Source organism: Staurois parvus, unplaced genomic scaffold (assembly GCF_062004578.1).
Source record: "Staurois parvus isolate SC_StPar_1 unplaced genomic scaffold, SC_StPar_1.0 ptg000574l, whole genome shotgun sequence".
Taxonomy (NCBI): domain Eukaryota; kingdom Metazoa; phylum Chordata; class Amphibia; order Anura; family Ranidae; genus Staurois; species Staurois parvus.
The window spans coordinates 6370484-6388973 of NW_028318370.1; the positions used below are offsets into that span (position 1 = coordinate 6370484).

Genomic DNA, 18490 nt, shown 5'->3' on the forward strand with positions numbered 1-18490 from the left:
CTGCCTCTAGTTTGAGTTACTATCAGTGTTATACTAATGTTTTGTTATTTAAGTGCCATTGATAGCCCCTGCGTGGGCGTATTTTTTGCTCTGTTGGTGTTAGGGCTCGTTCACACTTGACTGTTTTACCAACGCTTGCCAAACGCCCCTATAATGAAGTTTAAATGGTGTTACGGCCGGGCGTTTGCGGATCAGCACCATAGACTAGAATAGGAGGCTTCAACGCCTCCTGACTCGACCAGAGGCGTCTGTTTAGCCGCGACGCTAACGCTCCCGTTAGAACAGCACCATGTGCTGCAATGTGCAGAATTGTCAGAGGCGTTTGGGAAGCGGTAAAAACCCTTCCCAAACGCCTCTCTGCCGCCTGCACACATCACTAGTGTGAACGTAGCCTTAGAAAACTGATTTTTCTAATTTTCTTATGTGCAATTGACAGCCCCAGCGTAGGCGTGACTTGTTGCTCCTGTGTTAACGGTTATAAATTAATAAAAACCATTGAAATACAAAAACGTGAGTTTTTCAGCTTTTTTTTAGCGTCTTTGCATTAGCGTTTAGTGGCGTTTTGCTGCGACTAGCAGCGTTTTTTCGCTTTTTTAGCATTTTTTTTTTTACCGAAAAAAAAATTTTTGGTAAAAAAAAACGTCCAACAGCGCCGGTTTGCGGCGTTTTACCGCGTTTTTCAGCATTAAAGCTTTTTACAGCTAAAAAGCTCCTCTAGAAACCCACTAGTTTTGGGGTTTTTTTCCAGCCAAAAAACATTGATTCCAGTGTATGTGTGCATGGACACATAGGATAACATGCAGGGGGGTTTATTGACTGTAGAAAAAACAATCAAACCCCAAAAACAGCCGCTGTAAAAACGTGAAGTGTGCATGAGGACTAAAGCTGAGCTATAGGGAAAAATTAAAACCAACCTTGTAGTGGCAGCAGTACAGACATTGATCAGCAGATTGACTTCTACCGATCGTTCGAAATTCGCCTGGTCCCTGCTGAACCAGCCAAATTTCAATCCATGTATGGATGGCTTAAGGGGGAACTCCACTTTCATGGGAAAAAAAAAATAGTAAAGTGAAATGAAATAAAAAAAAAAAAAATAATACAGCATATAGATTTGTGACACACATCACATTGTAATTGAAGGTTATTAACCACTTGCCGCCCAGCCACCGCATATAAACGGTGGCAGTGCGGCACTCGTAGGCAAAAGCACGTTTTAAAACGGCTGCCTTCAAAACAGGTAGGGGGCGCGCGCGAGGCGTGCGCCCACCCTACCTGTCCCACGGGTGTCAGCAGCGGGTCTCCGCCGCCGGTTCACGGCCGGTTTTTACCGGCCGTTTTCCCGCGATGAGCGGTGATCACTGACACAGAGCAGGGCTGCATTGTTTACACACAGCGCTGCTCTGTGACAGTTCGCCGACAAGCTGAAGAGGGAGAGAAGAGTTTCTCTCCCTCGATCAGCTCCCCCCTCCCCCCCCCCCCCCTCCAGTACACACCCCCGCCCCCTAGTAAAACATTCCCCTTACACAGCAAATTCTAAAAATGTTAACCCCTTCCTCCCCAGTGACAATAGTACAGTTTCAGTGTTTTTTTTTCCAATGATCACTGTATTGGTGTCACTGGGGATGTCAGTTCCCCCCCCAGTGTCAAAATGTCCGCCGCAGTCCCGCCATAAGTCACTGGTCGCTGTCATATGTCGCTGATTGCCGCCATAAGTCGCTGATCAGCGCCATTATTAGTATAAATAAAAATTAAAAATCCCAGTATCTTTCCCGCCATTTGTAAACGCTATAACTTTCACGTAAACCAATTAATTTACACGTATTGGGGTTTTATTTTAGCAGAGACATGTCGCAGAATGCATTTTGGCAGAAATTTATGACTAAATTTGATTTTTGCATTTTTTTTTTACTGGACATGTTTTATAGCAAAAAGTCCAAAATATTGTTTTTTTTTCCTCAAAATTGTCAGCCTTTTTTTTTATAGCGCAAAAAATAAAAACCGCACAGGCGATCAAATACCACCGAAAGAAAGCTCAATTTGTGGGGAAAAAAAGGATGTAAATTTCATTTATGTACCGTATTGCATGACCGCGCAATTGTCCATTAAACTAGCGCAGTGCTGTATAGCAGAAAAATGGCGTAAATTGCAGTATCTATACCATAGTTTGTAGACGCTATAACTTCCACACAAAGCAATCAATATACACTTATTGGGATTTTTTTTACCAAAAACATGGAGCAGAATACATTTTGGCCTAAATTTATAACCAACTTTGAGTTTACTATATATTTTTTATAGCTGAAAGTAAAAAATATTGTTTTTCTTCAAAATTTTTGGCCTTTTTTTGTTTATAGCGTGAAAAATAAAAGCGCACAGGTGATCAAATTACACCGAAAGAAAGCTCTATTTGTGTGAAAAAAAGGACGTAAATTTCGTTTTGGGTGCAGCATTGCATGACCGCGCAATTATCAGTTGAATTAGTGCAGCGCCGAGTAGCAAAAAGAGGCCTGGTCATTAAGGGGGGTAAATCCTCTGGAGCTCAAGTGGTTAAAAATGACTCTCTTTTCAATCTAAACTTCCCCCACCCTATTGCATATAAGCCTGGAGCTATCATTAGTGGCACACCCATGTGGCACAAGCAGACAGATCAGCATATCAACAGGTTTTGGTTCTCTCAAAAGATCGTCAGGCAACGTTTATCGTGACCGATGCTGGATTTACTACGCTCTTTTTTTTTTTTTTTTTTTTTTTTTTTTTTTTTTTTCGTGTGTTGTTTTGGGTTTTTATTTTTTAATAAAGGACTTGTCAATAACCAGTGCGTGATTGTATTTACTGGCAACTGACATTTTTTGTGATTGAGCTGGGGTACTATGTCCTTACTCATGCACGTAAAGAGAGAGCAAATTTGGATCCCCCTTTAGGATAAGGGCCCCCCTTATCCTAAAGGGGGATCCAAATTTTGATAGGTCCCCACACCCCGTTTTACCGCGTTTTTCAGCGTTAGAGCTTTTTACAGCTAAAAAGCTCCTCTAGAAACCCACTAGTTTTGGGGGTTTTTTCCAGCCAAAAAACATTGATTCCAGTGTATGGAACAACCACTGTGCCAGGGTTGTGTGAAAGAGGCCTTTGTCACCATCAACATGGGCCCTCCTCATGTTGAGGGCATGTGGCCTGGTATGGTTTAGGGGTTGAACAACAAAAAAACAGTTTTGTTTGGGCTTCCCCAGCCTTGGTGTGGAGCTGCACGACCTTGTCTATTCCGGTGGTTCCTTCCTTTTTGGAGTTTGATTCCATCTACTCACCACCGGTCTGGGTCCCGGAGCGCAGGAGATATCGCATTTGGTTCATTGTCATGGTTTAGGGGTTGGGGGGAGGGGGTTGAGAACAAACAGTGCATCTGCCCCCCTTTCTTGCCCTGCTAGGCTGCTTGTTATTATTACACAGGATTTATATAGCGCCAACAGTTTGCTCAGCGCTGTACATTATTACGGGAGACAATACACGAGACAGCACAGTAACAATACGATTCGATACACGAGGGGTTCGAGGGCCCTGCTCCTTGGAGCTTACAATCTAGGAGGGAGGGGATGGTGGTACAGGAGGAGATAGCTGTGGGGGATGGAGTGGTAGGAAGAGTGGAGGAGGTCGGCAAGTTAGCAGGGGGTGGGGTAGGCTTCCCTGAAGAGATGGGTTTTCAGGGTGTGCCTAAAGGTGAGGAGAGTAGGTGATAGTCTGATGGATTGGGGTAGAGAGTTCCAGAGGATGGGGGAAGCCCTGGAGAAGTCCTGGAGACGGGCATGGGAGGAGAAGACCAGAGAACTAGAGGGGAGGAGAAGACCAGAGAACTAGAGAGTAGGAGGTCTTGTGAGGAGCGGAGAGTACATTTTGGGTGGTATTTGGATACCAGATCGGTGATGTAGTTTGGAGCAGTATTATGAACAGCTTTATACATTAATGTTAGTATTCTGAATTTTATCCATTGGGCAATCAGAAGCCAGTGGAGGGAATGGCAGAGAGGGGTGGCGGATACGGAGCGATTAGTAAGGTGGATGAGGGGTTCGAAGGCCCTGCTCCTTGGAGCTTACAATCTAGAAGGAAGGGGGTAGAGGTACAGGAGGAAATAGCTGTGGGGGATGGAGTGGTAGGAAGAGTGGAGGAGATTAGCTGAGGGCGGGGTAGGCTTCCCTGAAGAGATGGGTTTTCAGAGTGCGCCTAAAGGTGAGGAAAGTAGGTGATAGTCTGATGGATTGGGGTAGGGAGTTCCAGAGGATGGGGTAAGCCCTGGAGAAGGGCATGGGAGGAGGAAACCAGGGAACTAGAAAGTAGTAATCCAGCAATTGTCTTACTTACATTGTACGTTCTGTATGGTCAGCTGCTTCTCAGTCGGTGATAAGGCTAACCCTTGTGAGATGATACAAGTCACACTCCGGTCCTTTATTCCTGCTCCTGAGATCATGGCCAGTTGACTCTCTGTGGTTACCGTCCCATTGACATTCCGAATTACATGCTCTGATGAATTATAATCCAATCCGCCCGTCCGCCAAGTGATATTAGCAGCTGGCTTGGCTGCTCTGGCCACACAAACAGCTACGGTTTGATACGGCAGCTTTGCCACCACCAGGTTTGGGGAAGGTTCCACGTGAACATCCGGTTTGGCTGTAACCATAAACATACAGTATGTCAGTCATTACACATTATTTAATTAGAAAGTGCAATAAAAAATATTAGAGCAATTAGACTGACAGCGACACGGTACTGGACTCAGTATACTCACTTATGCTCGATTAAAGCTGAGCTCCAGGCTAAATACATCAACAAAAGACCTACTGTACTTAGAAGCTGTGCTACCTGCTAAAAGATTTGTATTTCTGCCTATTCAGTCCTGAGATTTACACAGCTCTGCCAAACCGCACAGCTGTCTGACCTAATTTTTCTCTGCTGCAGTTAAGTGACACTTACAGGTCTTGTCCCTCCCCTAGCCTGTGATTGGACGGTAAAGAAGAAGCAGCAGACTGCTGAGCTCATAACTCTAGTCACTCTCTTTTCTCTGCCTGTCAGTGTGTTCCTTGTGCTGCTTCTTCCTCCTCCAGTCTTAGCTCTGATGTACAGGGAATGCAAGAGGCTGATACCAAAGCAAAATCAGGTACTTACACTGCTGGGAATAAAAAAAAAAAAAATACATATAGGAATGTGTTAGAGCTTGTTCAGACTTTAGTTGGGTTGGACATTAAAAATGCATGGTGTAGCCGCATTTTTAGTACCCCCCCATAAGCGGATGGGGGTGTTCATAAATAAACATAGTCCCACGCCTGGACTACTGCAACTCCCTCCTCACTGGCCTACCCCAACACAGGCTATCCCCGCTTCAGTATATCCTGAACTCAGCGGCCAGACTCATCCACCTTACCAACCGCTCCACTTCTGCCACCCCCCTCTGTCATTCCCTCCACTGGCTCCACCCTCCTCTGTCATTCCCTCCACTGGCTCCACCCTCCTCTGTCATTCCCTCCACTGGCTCCACCCTCCTCTGTCATTCCCTCCACTGGCTCCACCCTCCTCTGTCATTCCCTCCACTGGCTCCACCCTCTTCTGTCATTCCCTCCACTGGCTCCACCCTCCTCTGTCATTCCCTCCACTGGCTCCACCCCCCCTCTGTCATTCCCTCCACTGGCTCCCGATTGCCCAACGCATAAAATTCAAACTACTAACATTGACATACAAAGCCATTCATAATGCTGCCCCAAACTACTTAACCGACCTGATACCCAAATACCACCCAACCCATACTCTTCACAAGACCTCCTGCTTTCTAGTTCCCTGGTCTCCACCTCCCACGCCCGACTACAGGACTTCTCCAGGACTTCCCCCATCCTCTGTAACTCACTACCCCAATCCATCAGACTGTCACCTACCCTCCTCACCTTTAGGCGCACCCTGAAAACCCATCTCTTCAGGGAAGCCTACCCCATCCTCACCTAACAGCTGATCTCCTCCACTCTTCCTACCACTCCATCCCCCACAGCCACTATCCCCTCCCTCCTAGATTGTAAGCTCCAAGGAGCAGGGCCCTCGAACCCCTCGTGTATTGTATTGTTACTGTATTGTCTCATGTACTGTCCCCCACTATAATGTACAGCGCTGAGCAAACCTTTTGGCGCTATATAAATACTGTATAATAATAAAATAGAGATCTCAGCGCACTAATGTCTAATGTCCACTGTTATATGTCCATATTTCCAATAAAGTCTATGGGCAATAACCGCTTCAGATAGGTACATCAGGGATCCACCGAAGGCCTATTGGTTTGGATCATTGAATCTATCCCCAGAACTCTCCCCAATGGCAGAACGGTTCTCACGTCTATGTCAGCGTGAGACGTTCTGGATTTACACATTGGGTACCCTGACCCAGGGGGGCCTCAATGAAGAGTTAGAGATCCATACTTTATTAGAATTCCACATTGGCCCCTCAACCCCAATACACTCTAGAAGTTTGATATATACCTTTTATTTCATCATTTTTATTGTTCTATACGGTTCATTGGGCTAAATAAGCCTTTTAGAATGGTGTTTCCTCTTATTATTTGTCCCCCCCCCCCCCCCCCAGTCTTTTTCCTCCCTCAGGCTCTGCGATTCCTCTCTCCTATTTACTCAATTACAGTTTCCATATCGCACCAACACACAGGTGCTCTTATCTTTCATTGTCTCTTATGTATCATTTTTTCATTTTTATTTCACCGTTTTATGCTGAACACTTGGTATGCTGGACTCTGTAGTCCTCCAGATGTCTCTAGACCTATATATAGATCGTTCTAGCCACTGCATCCCCAGGCCAGTAGAAGGAGCGCGTAGCCTGTGTCCTCCCTTCAGTTTACTGCTTCTCTTCCTGTGTGACGTCACCTCCGCCCCCCGCTGCGGTTCACGCTGGTCACGGGCACTCCCGGTTCCGGTTGGACCTCGGAGTCCTGGACTCCTGACTGCCTCTAGCTTCCAGGGATTCTGCCTGATGTTCACCCTACACTGTGGGACCTCCGCTCTCCCCAGCTACCCGGGATTTGTCATCTCCCCAACCGGCCATCTCCACTCGGGACGGACCCCTGCAGGACACAGTAACGGTCAACTGATGGGCTTGTTTTACTTCTCTATTATGTGAGTTTTTACATTGTGGATCATTAAACTCCTTTTCCATACTGCACTCGGATGAGCGTGTTTACATACCGTGGTCAGGGGCACATTTACCACAAGGCATTTGCATAGGGCGGCATTTTTTTTTTTTTTTTTTAGAGGGGCAGCAATGCCCCTTGGAAGAAGGGACATTGGGACCAGATGGGTTCCGAGAGAGGCTGTGGGCTGCTTGATGGTATATGCAGAGCCCAACTGTCGTTCCTGAGGATGGCCAGAGCTGTGAAGGCTCTCTCCACTGGAAGGGGGGTTTGGAGTTGGTTGGTGGCAGGCTCTCTCCACCGGGTCATATTTATCACAAGGCATTTGCATAGGGCGGCATTTTTTTTTTAGAGGGGTAGCACTGCCCCTTGCAAGACGGGACATTGGGACCAGATGGGTTCCGAGAGAGGCTGTGGGCTGCTTGATGGTATATGCAGAGCCCAACTGTCGTTCCTGGGGATGGCCAGAGCTGTGAAGGCTCTCTCCACTGGAAGGGGGATTGGAGTTGGTTGGTGGCAGGCTCTCTCCAACAGGGGGGGGGGGGTCCAATTTCTGTGTTGCCTAGGGCAGCACAAAACCCAAATACACCACTGACCGTGGTCATGATGCTTGGATGCTAACAGGCATATGTTGCATACAACCAACGGTGTGTTGGTCTTGCATTTAGGTGTCAACCACCTATTTCTACCCCCCCCCTCCCCAACCACAAGTGTAATCTAGGCCTAACAAACTTTCTATAAAATTCTCAACAATCTTTCATCAATCATTTCACAGGGCTATCACCGATAAAATGTCCATGCAGCGCTCACCTTGTACAATCAGAGAAGTCCTATTGAGAAAAGCTCCCAATGGGAAGCTGGTGCAGATACAAGTATAGACGCTCTCATCGGTCAGTGCGACATTCCGGATCCTGATTGATCCATCTGTATTTCCATTCCACAGAAAATCCACTCTGGACTCCGCAAAAGGAGTCAACTTCTCCGTCTTCCCAGAATTTTTAACATAGGTGAGAAAGTCCACGTTTTGGGCATTTTCACTCCTGCTCCAGGTGACTTGTCTTATCTTCTCTTCTTCGATCTCAATGATGCATTTCAGAACCACATCAGCTCCGACCCAGGAGTACACTTCTTTCTCTACCTTGACTGAAAAACAGGAGGGAGAGGTATAAGTAACAGCTTTGTGGATTGGACGAACCATGCTGAGCTACCAACCCCAGCCAATCACAGAAGATGGAGAACGAGTACACTGCTAATCAAAAACGGATTTGAAAATTATTTTTGGACATATCAGTCTTCAATGTTGATCATCAATGAATTCAACATACAGAAAATGGAGACTTTTAGCACTCAGTTGGTCAGAATTAAAACCAAGGACTCTGCTGGAAACCAGAAAAAAGGACAGCATGCAACTAAACAATTTGAAGCAGTTTCTCAATCTTTTTTTCAGTCCCGGCACACTTTAAAATCTCGAGGAACCCCCAGTCTAAAGTGTAAAAAAAAATGCAAATGATACTTATCAAAGGGAAGCCTGAGCCTGAGATGATGAACACCACCACCTTTCTGAAATAAAGTTCACGTTATAAGCCCCATTTATATCAGAGGTCCCCTCATCATATCAAAGCCACCCTATACATGAGGTCCCCCCATCATATCAGAGGTTTACCCTTCACTTCAAAGCCCCCCTATACATGAGAGCCCCGCACTCACCATATCCGGTCTCCCCGGACCCCGCACTCACCATATCCGGTCTCCCCGGACCCCGCACTCACCATATCCGGTCTCCCCGGACCCCGCACTCACCATATCCGGTCTCCCCGGACCCCGCACTCACCATATCCGGTCTCCCCGGACCCCGCATTCACCATATCCGGTCTCCCCGGACCCCGCATTCACCATATCCGGTCTCCCCGGACCCCGCATTCACCATATCCGGTCTCCCCGGACCCCGCATTCACCATATCCGGTCTCCCCGGACCCCGCATTCACCATATCCGCTCTCCCCGATCCCCGCATTCACCATATCCGCTCTCCCCGATCCCCGCACTCACCATATCCGGTCTCCCCGGACCCCGCATTCACCATATCCGCTCTCCCCGGACCCCGCATTCACCATATCCGGTCTCCCAGGACCCCGCATTCACTATATCCGGTCTCCCCGGACCCCGCATTCACTATATCCGGTCTCCCCGGACCCCGCATTCACTATATCCGGTCTCCCCGGACCCCGCATTCACTATATCCGGTCTCCCCGGACCCCGCATTCACTATATCCGGTCTCCCCGGACCCCGCATTCACTATATCCGGTCTCCCCGGACCCCGCATTCACTATATCCGGTCTCCCCGGACCCCGCATTCACTATATCCGGTCTCCCCGGACCCTGCATTCACTATATCCGGTCTCCCCGGACCCTGCATTCACTATATCCGGTCTCCCCGGACCCTGCATTCACTATATCCGGTCTCCCCGGACCCTGCATTCACTATATCCGGTCTCCCCGGACCCTGCATTCACTATATCCGGTCTCCCCGGACCCTGCATTCACTATATCCGGTCTCCCCGGACCCTGCATTCACTATATCCGGTCTCCCCTGACCCTGCATTCACTATATCCGGTCTCCCCTGACCCTGCATTCACTATATCCGGTCTCCCCTGACCCTGCATTCATTATATCCGGTCTCCCTGGACCCCGCATTCACTATATCCGGTCTCTCCGGACCCCGCATTCACTATATCTGGTCTCCCCGGACCCTGCATTCACTATATCTGGTCTCCCCGGACCCTGCATTCACTATATCTGGTCTCCCCGGACCCTGCATTCACTATATCTGGTCTCCCTGGACCCTGCATTCACTATATCTGGTCTCCCTGGACCCTGCATTCACTATATCTGGTCTCCCCGGACCCTGCATTCACTATATCTGGTCTCCCCGGACCCTGCATTCACTATATCTGGTCTCCCCGGACCCTGCATTCACTATATCTGGTCTCCCACAGTACACAACATGGAAGTGCAATTATTTCAGTAAATATAAATTGCTAAATACCTTTTCTCATCAGCAGTTAAAGCAGTCTTGTGACTTCTATCAGTGTCCAGAAGAGCACTGGTTAATCTTGTAGGGGGAGTTTTCTTTCTTTTCTGACTGCCCTATGAGGCTGCATGACCCCTGACCTTCTGTCTGGACAGTGCTGATTGGCCCTGTGCTGATCACATGCACCCTCCCAAAGTAAAAAAAAATACACACAAAACTGAGCAAGTGCAGAGTGACTCCTAGAGCTCTCTACTATAAGTAGATGAACTGAGGACAGTAGAAGAAGGGGAGGATCAGAGAAAACAGGATCAAACAGCCTTTTTACATAATGTGAAGGGATAATCCCTTAGGTTCCACAGCGAGTATAACAAGCATGTTTTGCTGCATATACAGACTGATTGTAATGGGGCAGGTTCAGGAACACTTTAACTAGCACTGAAATATAGGGGCTCATCCACACAGCTGAGCTTGACTGAGGACAGACGCATGGACCTGGATGGACAGGCGCATGGACCTGGATGCACAGGCAGGTGAGTCAGTACGGCCAAAGCACATCCATTGATTTTACATAGGCTGCCTGCAAGCAGTTCAGCACCCAAAGAAATAGTAAATGGCTCTGCACGCTGCTCAGCGCTCCGGTCAATAAGCCCTTTAGTATCATTTTAAAAAAATATACAAGTTATATTTTTATCTACAGTATCACTATTTTTAAAAAGTAGAATTTTTTTTTTATTTTTTTAAATTTTTTTTACATGTATTGTCTATAGCTTGCACAAAAAAATAAAAATAAAAAATAAAACCCATTTTCTCAAGACAATATCATCAAAAAAAAAAAAAAAAAAAAAAACGCCTTTTGTCCTAAAAAACTATGTATTATGTAAAAATGCATAAAAAACGCAACGCGTGTTTTTGCTGCATTTTCAAAGCATTTCAGGCCTTATTCACACCAATGCAATTCGCGTTTTGTCTGTTCTGCAGCGTTTTTGCTTGCATACACTTTTTTTACTAAACCGAAAATCACGTGTTCAACCAAAATCACCATGTGTTGTGTTTAACCGCCTCCCGCCCGCCATATAAGGAAATGGCGGGCGCAAGGCGGTTCTCTCGTTCTGGGAGGACGTCGTCCCACTCTAACCGCGTATGCGCGGCTCCGGGAGCATGCAGCACGGCAATCGGTGGTGCGCTGTGTCCCTCAGACACAGCGGATCACCGATCAACGGAAAGAGCCGAAGCTGTCGGCTCGGTCATGTGATCGGCTGTGTCCAATCGCAGCTGATCGCATGCAAATAGGGAAATGCCGGTGTCACGGTGTGGCAGATGTCCCTCTCCCCTTGATCACCCCCCTCCACTTCTCATCCTGTCACGGCTCTTTGAATCCGGGCCACGCAGGATAAGAGGTGTGACTCCTGTCACCCTTGTCACTTATCTTCCTCCCATCCAGCTCGGCCGGAGGGAGGAAGATAGTTTCCCCGCAGTGAGGTTCACACCTCTCGGCGGAGAGGTGCGAGCCTCCCGCGAGGATGTTCCGTGTCGCGGCAGTCAGCCTGACACCGCACGGCCCCGGCATCTGCAGTGCGGGCATGAAAGTTCCTGCGCTTGCAGATACTGACAAAGGCCGTGCTCTCAAGAGCGCGGCCCGTGTCAAGGGGGGCGTGCCTCGTTGCCGGGGGCGATGAGGCACGTCGCCCACGGTTGCCAGGACGACCAGGGAGTGTCCTGCATCGGTTTAAGAAGGCCGATGCCAGGCTCCCTGGTCGTTCGTTTCGCTGCACAGCCGCTGAGAGGTCCCCGCTGTGTCGCAGCCACTCTGCAAGAGCCCGAGACCAGGCAAATTAAAACCCTGCTGCCACTCTGCAATAACCAGGGATTTGGGGGAGAATTACCACCCGCTGCTGCTCTGCAATAACGTAGGATTTGGGGGAGAATCAACACCGCTGACACTCTGTTAATACCCCAGGGCTGGGAGTACCCGCTGACACTCTGCTAATACCCCAGGGCTGGGAGTACCCGCTGACACTCTGCTAATACCCCAGGGCTGGGAGTACCCGCTGACACTCTGCTAATACCCCAGGGCTGGGAGTACCCGCTGACACTCTGCTAATACCCCAGGGCTGGGAGTACCCGCTGACACTCTGCTAATACCCCAGGGCTGGGAGTACCCGCTGACACTCTGCTAATACCCCAGGGCTGGGAGTACCCGCTGACACTCTGCTAATACCCCAGGGCTGGGAGTACCCGCTGACACTCTGCTAATACCCCAGGGCTGGGAGTACCCGCTGACACTCTGCTAATACCCCAGGGCTGGGAGTACCCGCTGACACTCTGCTAATACCCCAGGGCTGGGAGTACCCGCTGCCCCTCTGTTAATACCCTGGGTCAGGACTATCTGCTGTGGGCCCCACGATCCTCTGCCTAATACTCTGGGGCCCCGGATTACCTGCCGTTGCTGTGTGCTAGAACTACCCGCTGTTGCTGTGTGCTGAGCAGGGTCGCCCCTGCTGTTGTCCGCTGTGAGCCAGGACATCCCTGCCGGAGCCGTGTGTGCACCCGTTTTATCCCCCCTGGACTGTCCTTGGAACTCTGTTCCCCCTCTGCTCCCTACTTGGATTACAAATTGCTAGAGACTCTAACTTTGCCCCCCCTTGGGGATGGATTACAATTATTTGAGCCCTCTCCTTGCTATCCCCCTAGACTGGGTACTGCCACATTATCTGCAGACCCCAATTGAGTGCCTGTCATTTCTTTAATAAATCTCTGTGCGTTTATCATCTGCTCTGTGTGTTCTGTCCTGTCTACCTCCCGTCACAGCCGGTTATCGGCATTTCTCTCTTCAGGAGCTGACAGAGGAGAGCCAGTAATCGACATTACTCAGAGGGGATATCTACACTGATCATCAAGGCATTGATGATCAGTGTAGCCCCATCAATGCCAGCTGTAAGTGCTCATCAGTGCCCATCTGAGCTGCCTTTCAGTGTCACCTATCAGTGCCAGTCAGTGCCACCTATCAGTGCTGCCAGTCAGTGCTGCCTAAAAGTGCCACCTAACAGAGCCAGTCAGTGCCAACTATTAGTGCCATATATGAGTGCTGCCTTTCAGTGCCCATCAGTGATGCCTGTCAATGCCCATCAGTGCCACCTACCAGTGCCTCCTCATTACCGCCTATCAGTGCCATATATGAGTGCTGTCTTTCAGTGCCCATCAGTGATGCCTGTCAATGCCCATCAGTGCAACCTACCAGTGCCTCCTCATTGCTGCCTATCAGTGCCGCCTATCAGTGCCATATATGAGTGCTGCCTTTCAGTGCCCATCAGTGATGCCTGTCAATGCCCATCAGTGCCACCCACCAGTGCCTCCTCATTACCGCCTATCAGTGCCAGTCAGTGCCGCCTATCAGTGCCATATATGAGTGCTGCCTTTCAGTGCCCATCAGTGATGCCTGTCAATGCCCATCAGTGCCACCCACCAGTGCCTCCTCATTACCGCCTATCAGTACCATATATGAGTGCTGCTTTTCAGTGCCCACCAGTGATGCCTGTCAATGCCCATCAGTGCCACCTACCAGTGCCTCCTCATTACCACCTATCAGTGCCAGTCAGTGCCGCCTATCAGTGCCATATATCAGTGCTGCATTTCAGTGCCCATCAGTGATGCCTGTCAATGCCCATCATTGCCACCTACCAGTGCCTCATCAGTGCAGCCTATCAGTGTCCATCACTGCAGCCTCATTAGCGCACATCAGTGATGGAGTAAAATCACTTATTTACACAATTTTATAACATAAAACGAAGAAAAACTTTTTTTTTCAAAAATTTCAGTGGTTTTTGGTTTGTTTAGCAAAAACATAAAAACCCCCAGAGGTGATTAAATACCACCAAAAGAAAGCTCTGTCTCAAAAAATTATAAAAATGTCATACGGGTACAGTGTTGCATGACCGCGCAATTGTCAAAGTGCGACAGCGCTGAAAGCTGAAATCTGGCCTGGGCAGGAAGGGGGTGTAAGTGCCCGGTAGGCGAGGGGTTAAAAAAGTCCCTGACCCTTTCCAAAAACACAGCAGCTGAAAACAATGTGAACAATCAGGTCCCATCGATGACCTGTGTGTGGTCCTAAAGCGGTGAAGTCACCTCCATCAGATCGTGTCCCCCTCACTTTAGATCGTAAGCTCCATGAGCAAGGCCCTCCTGTTTGGCTACTATCACACTGATCAGCAGATGCGTTTTTGCTGCATTTTTTAAGTGTTTTTTTTAAGGGGTGCTGCACCCCGGGGGCCTCTGATGTGTCCCATGTAGTCAGGCAGGTTTCCTCCTCTCAGGGGGCCCCCCCTGCACCAACATATGGTCAGCATTGGACTCCAGAGAGACTGGTGAGGGATGGCATGAACACCTTCTGTGTATGGTCATAGTGTCACCTGCAGCTCCTCTATATCCTCTGTATTCCCAGTGCAGGGCCCCCTCCCCCCCTGATGGGGCCCCAGACACCCCCCATCATAAGAGCATGCTGCCTTTGTGTACAGCTGCTGCCCAGCGATAACTCCGGCATGAAGTTTCTCCCCCCCCTGTACCCCCTTCACGTCTCCCCCCTTCACGTCTCCACCTGTACCCCCTTCACCTCTCCCCCCCCCCCTACCTTGTCCCCGCACCGAGCAGAGGAGCTCCACAAAGAACAGCACATCGCGGAGCCACATCACTGCGGAGAGACTGAGAGCCCGGAGACAGCAAGTGCACTAGAAAGGTACACGGCACGCCCCCTACTGGGCGGAGATGGAGGGAGGAGCGGAAAGAGAAAAGAGGGAAAGTAGGAAGAGGGGAGAGGAGAAGGAAGGAGGGGAGAGAGGAAAGGGGAGAGAAGAGGAGAGAGAAGGGAGGGAAGGAAAGGTTGGAGAGGGAAGGAAGGGGGAGGGGCGCAAGGAGAGAGGAGGAAAGGTAGAAGGGGGGGGGAGAAGAGAGGGAGGGGGGAAGAAAGGAGGGGGGAAGAAAGGAGGGGGGAAGAGAGGGAGGGGGGAAGGAAGGAGGGGGGAGAAGAGAGGGAAGGAGGAGGGGGGAGGAAGGAGGGGGGGGGCAAGGGGAGAAGAGAGGGAGGGGGAGAAGAGAGGGAAGGGGAGAAGAGAGGGAGGGGGGAGAGGAAAGGGGAGGGGAGAAGAGAGGGAAGGAAGGAGGGGGAGAGGAAAGGGGAGGGAAAGGAGGGGGAGGGGAGAAGAGAGGGAAGCAAGGAGGGGGGAGAGGGTAAGGAAGAGGAGAGAAGAGAATAGGGAAGGAAAAGGAGAGAGAAGGAAGGGGAGGGAAGGAAGGAGGGGGGGAAAGGAGAAGAGAGGGAAAGAAGGAGGGGGGAGGGGAAAAGAGAGGGAAGGAGGGGGAGAAGAGAGGGAAGGAAGGAGGGGGGAGGGGAAAAGAGAGGGAAGTAAGGAGGGGGGAGGGGAAAAGGAAGGGGAGGGGAGAAGAGAGGGAAGGAAGGGGGGGGGAAGAGAGGGAAGGAAGGAGGAGGGGAGAAGAGAAGGAAGGGGGGGGGAGAAGAGAGGGAAGGAAGGGGGGGGGAGAAGAGAGGGAAGGAAGGGGGGGGGGAGAAGAGAGGGAAGGAAGGGGGGGGGGAGAAGAGAGGGAAGGAAGGGGGGGGGAGAAGAGAGGGAAGGAAGGGGGGGGGGAGAAGAGAGGGAAGGAAGGGGGGGGGAGAAGAGAGGGAAGGAAGGGGGGGGGAGAAGAGAGGGAAGGAAGGGGGGGAGAAGAGAGGGAAGGAAGGGGGGGGGAGAAGAGAGGAAAGGAGGGGGGGGGGGAGAAGAGAGGAAAGGAGGGGGGGGGAGAAGAGAGGGAAGGAAGGGGGGGGGAGAAGAGAGGGAAGGAAGGGGGGGGGGAGAAGGGAAGGAAGGAGGAGGGAAAAGGAGAGGGAAGGAGGGGGGGGGAGAGGGAAAGAAGGAGGGGGAGAGGAAAGGAGAGGGAAGGAAAGGTAGGAGAGAGAAGGGGGGGAGGGGAGGAAAGGAAAGTGAAGGAAGGGGGGGCGAGGAGAAGGAAGGGGAGGAAGGAAAGAGAGGGGATAGGGGAGAACACAGGAGAGGGAAAGTAAAGGGAGAGGGGAGGAGGGGGATAGGGAAAAGGAGATGGGAGAGAGAGGCGAGGCTTTTACCCCAGGTTCACACCTAAGCGTGTTCTGCCGCGTTTTGCAGAAACACAGTACAGTCACATTCACATCTCTGTTTTCACACGGTGAGTTTTTTTTAAATTGTCATGGACTTTTTTTAGTGCAAATTGTTGCGTTTTTGGTTCTATAGACTTCAATGGGAACACTGCAAAAAAGCATGTAGTGCATTTTTGCTTCGTTTTTGCCACATTTTTTATGCATTTTGTGTTTAAAATCTGCCTAGCAACAAGAAGAAGAAAATACGCATTAAAAACGCAAGTGCAGAAACGCCTCACATGCATCCTGCATAGGTGTGAACCTAGCTTTAAGGGGAGTAAAGGGAAAAAAATGAATCATTCTTTATAGTTAACATTTACATAATTTCAACTATTTCTGGGGATTGAACATGATACATTAACTAGAGCCTCTGTACTCAGTGATGCGCAAAAAATAAAAAAGTGAGTAGATATTGCTTTTTAGTTTTTCGCAGTCATGGATATATGCACACGGATGGAGGAGAATGATAGTATTCATGGACTGCAACTGTCACCCTGCCAGCCACAGACACAGTCCATCTGTGACACTGATTTTGTCTTTAACCGTCCTGCCTGCCATATGAGGAAATGATGGGCGGGCAGCGACTCTCTTGTTCTGGGAGGACGTCATATGACGTCCTCCCACTCTAGCTGCCCATGCGTGCCCCCGGGGGCACATGGCATGGCAATCAGTGGTGCGCTCTGACCCTAGGACACATCGGATCACTGATCAGAGTAAAGAGCCAATGATGTAGGCTTTACCATGTGATCAGCTGTGTCCAATCACAGCCGATTGCATGTAAATAGGAAATGCCAGTTATCGGCATTTCTCTCCTCACACTGGCATCATGTTGGGAGAGGAGAGCCGGTAAGCGGCATTCCTCAGAGGAGACATGAACACTGATCATAGGCACTGATCATCAGTGTAGCCCCATCAGTGCCCATCAATGCCACATACCAGTATCCATCAATGCCACATACCAGTGCACATCAGAGCTGCCTTTCAGTGGCAGTCAGTGTTGCCTATCAGTGTTCGTCAGTGCCTCCTAACAGTTCCAATCAGTGCTGCCTATCAGTGCCATATATGAGTGCTGCCTTTCAGTGCCCACCAGTGATGCCTGTCAATGCCCATCAGTGCTGCCTATCAGTGCCCACCAGTGATGCCTGTTAATGCCCACCAGTGATGCCTGTCAATGCCCATCAGTGCCATATATGAGTGCTGCCTTTCAGTGCCCATCAGTGATGCCTGTTAATGCCCACCAGTGATGCCTGTCAATGCCCATCAGTGCAGCCTATCAGTGCCCATCACTGCAGCCTCACTAGCACACTTCAGTGAAGGAGACAAATTACTTAAAAGGTTTTATAACAGAAACTAAGAAAAAACTTTTTTGTTCAAATGCTCAGTATTTTTTAGTTTGTTTATCAAAAAATAAAAACCCCAGAGGTGATTAAATACCACCAAAAGAAAGCTCTGTCTGTCTCAAAAAAATTATAGTAATTTCATATGGGCAGTGTTGCATGACCGCGCAATTATCATTCAAAGTGCAACAGGGCTGAAAGCTAAACGCTAAAAATTGTGAGACTTCAAGTGAAGTTGCAGGATTTCAAAGTTGGATCCAAGAAGAACCAGTCTTTATTGAACTGCAGATATAAGGCTCTCGGGATGCAAGGTGTTTTTATTCTATTCATTTGGGGTTTTTTGGTTGAAAATTATAACCATTTTTTTTTTCATCCTATGTAACAGAGGACAGTTGCTGGATGGAATGAAGAGATCATATGCCAGGCAGGGTGTGTACATTACATGCACCCGACCTTTCACTCGGTAAGTTGTCCACTCCTGATCCCCGTTCTCTGCACATTACATACACCTAACCCCTACACTCCGCATGTTATATACTCCTGACCCTTCCACTCTGTACTTTACATACTCCTGAGATGTGCACTATTCACATTACTTACACCTGACTCCTGCACTCAGTACATTCCATGCATCTAACCCCTGAACACTGTACATTGTAAGCACCCGACCCCTGCACTCTTTAAGTGACATGCTCCTGATCCCTGCACAATGTACAGTACTTACACCTGACTCATGCACTTTGTACATTACATACACCTAACCCCTACACAATGTGCATTACACATATCGTACCTC

General features: G+C 49.3%; 1 protein-coding gene and 1 long non-coding RNA gene across 5 annotated transcripts in view; one reads left to right on the forward strand and one right to left on the reverse strand.

Moving 5' to 3' along the window:
* The window catches only part of LOC149450488 (nectin-1-like), a 170914-nt gene extending 155825 nt beyond the window's left edge, over positions 1-15089 (reverse strand). For 2 of the 4 annotated variants that reach the window (XM_089691938.1, XM_089691936.1), the window contains exons 1-3: positions 14819-15089; positions 7973-8305; positions 4351-4656 (exon numbers count right to left, since the gene is read on the reverse strand). In XM_089691938.1, the coding sequence (XP_089548064.1) occupies positions 4351-4656; positions 7973-8305; positions 14819-14876 (697 nt within the window). In that variant the 5' untranslated portion in view covers positions 14877-15089. The remainder of the gene's footprint in view (positions 1-4350; positions 4657-7972; positions 8306-14818) is intronic. The other 2 variants (XM_089691935.1, XM_089691937.1) reach the window with 2 other exon arrangements.
* Positions 14809-18490, forward strand: part of LOC149450490 (uncharacterized) — a 38050-nt gene continuing 34368 nt past the window's right edge. The window contains exons 1-2 of the long non-coding RNA XR_016315255.1: positions 14809-14923; positions 18080-18157. This is a non-coding gene — a long non-coding RNA (uncharacterized LOC149450490). The remainder of the gene's footprint in view (positions 14924-18079; positions 18158-18490) is intronic.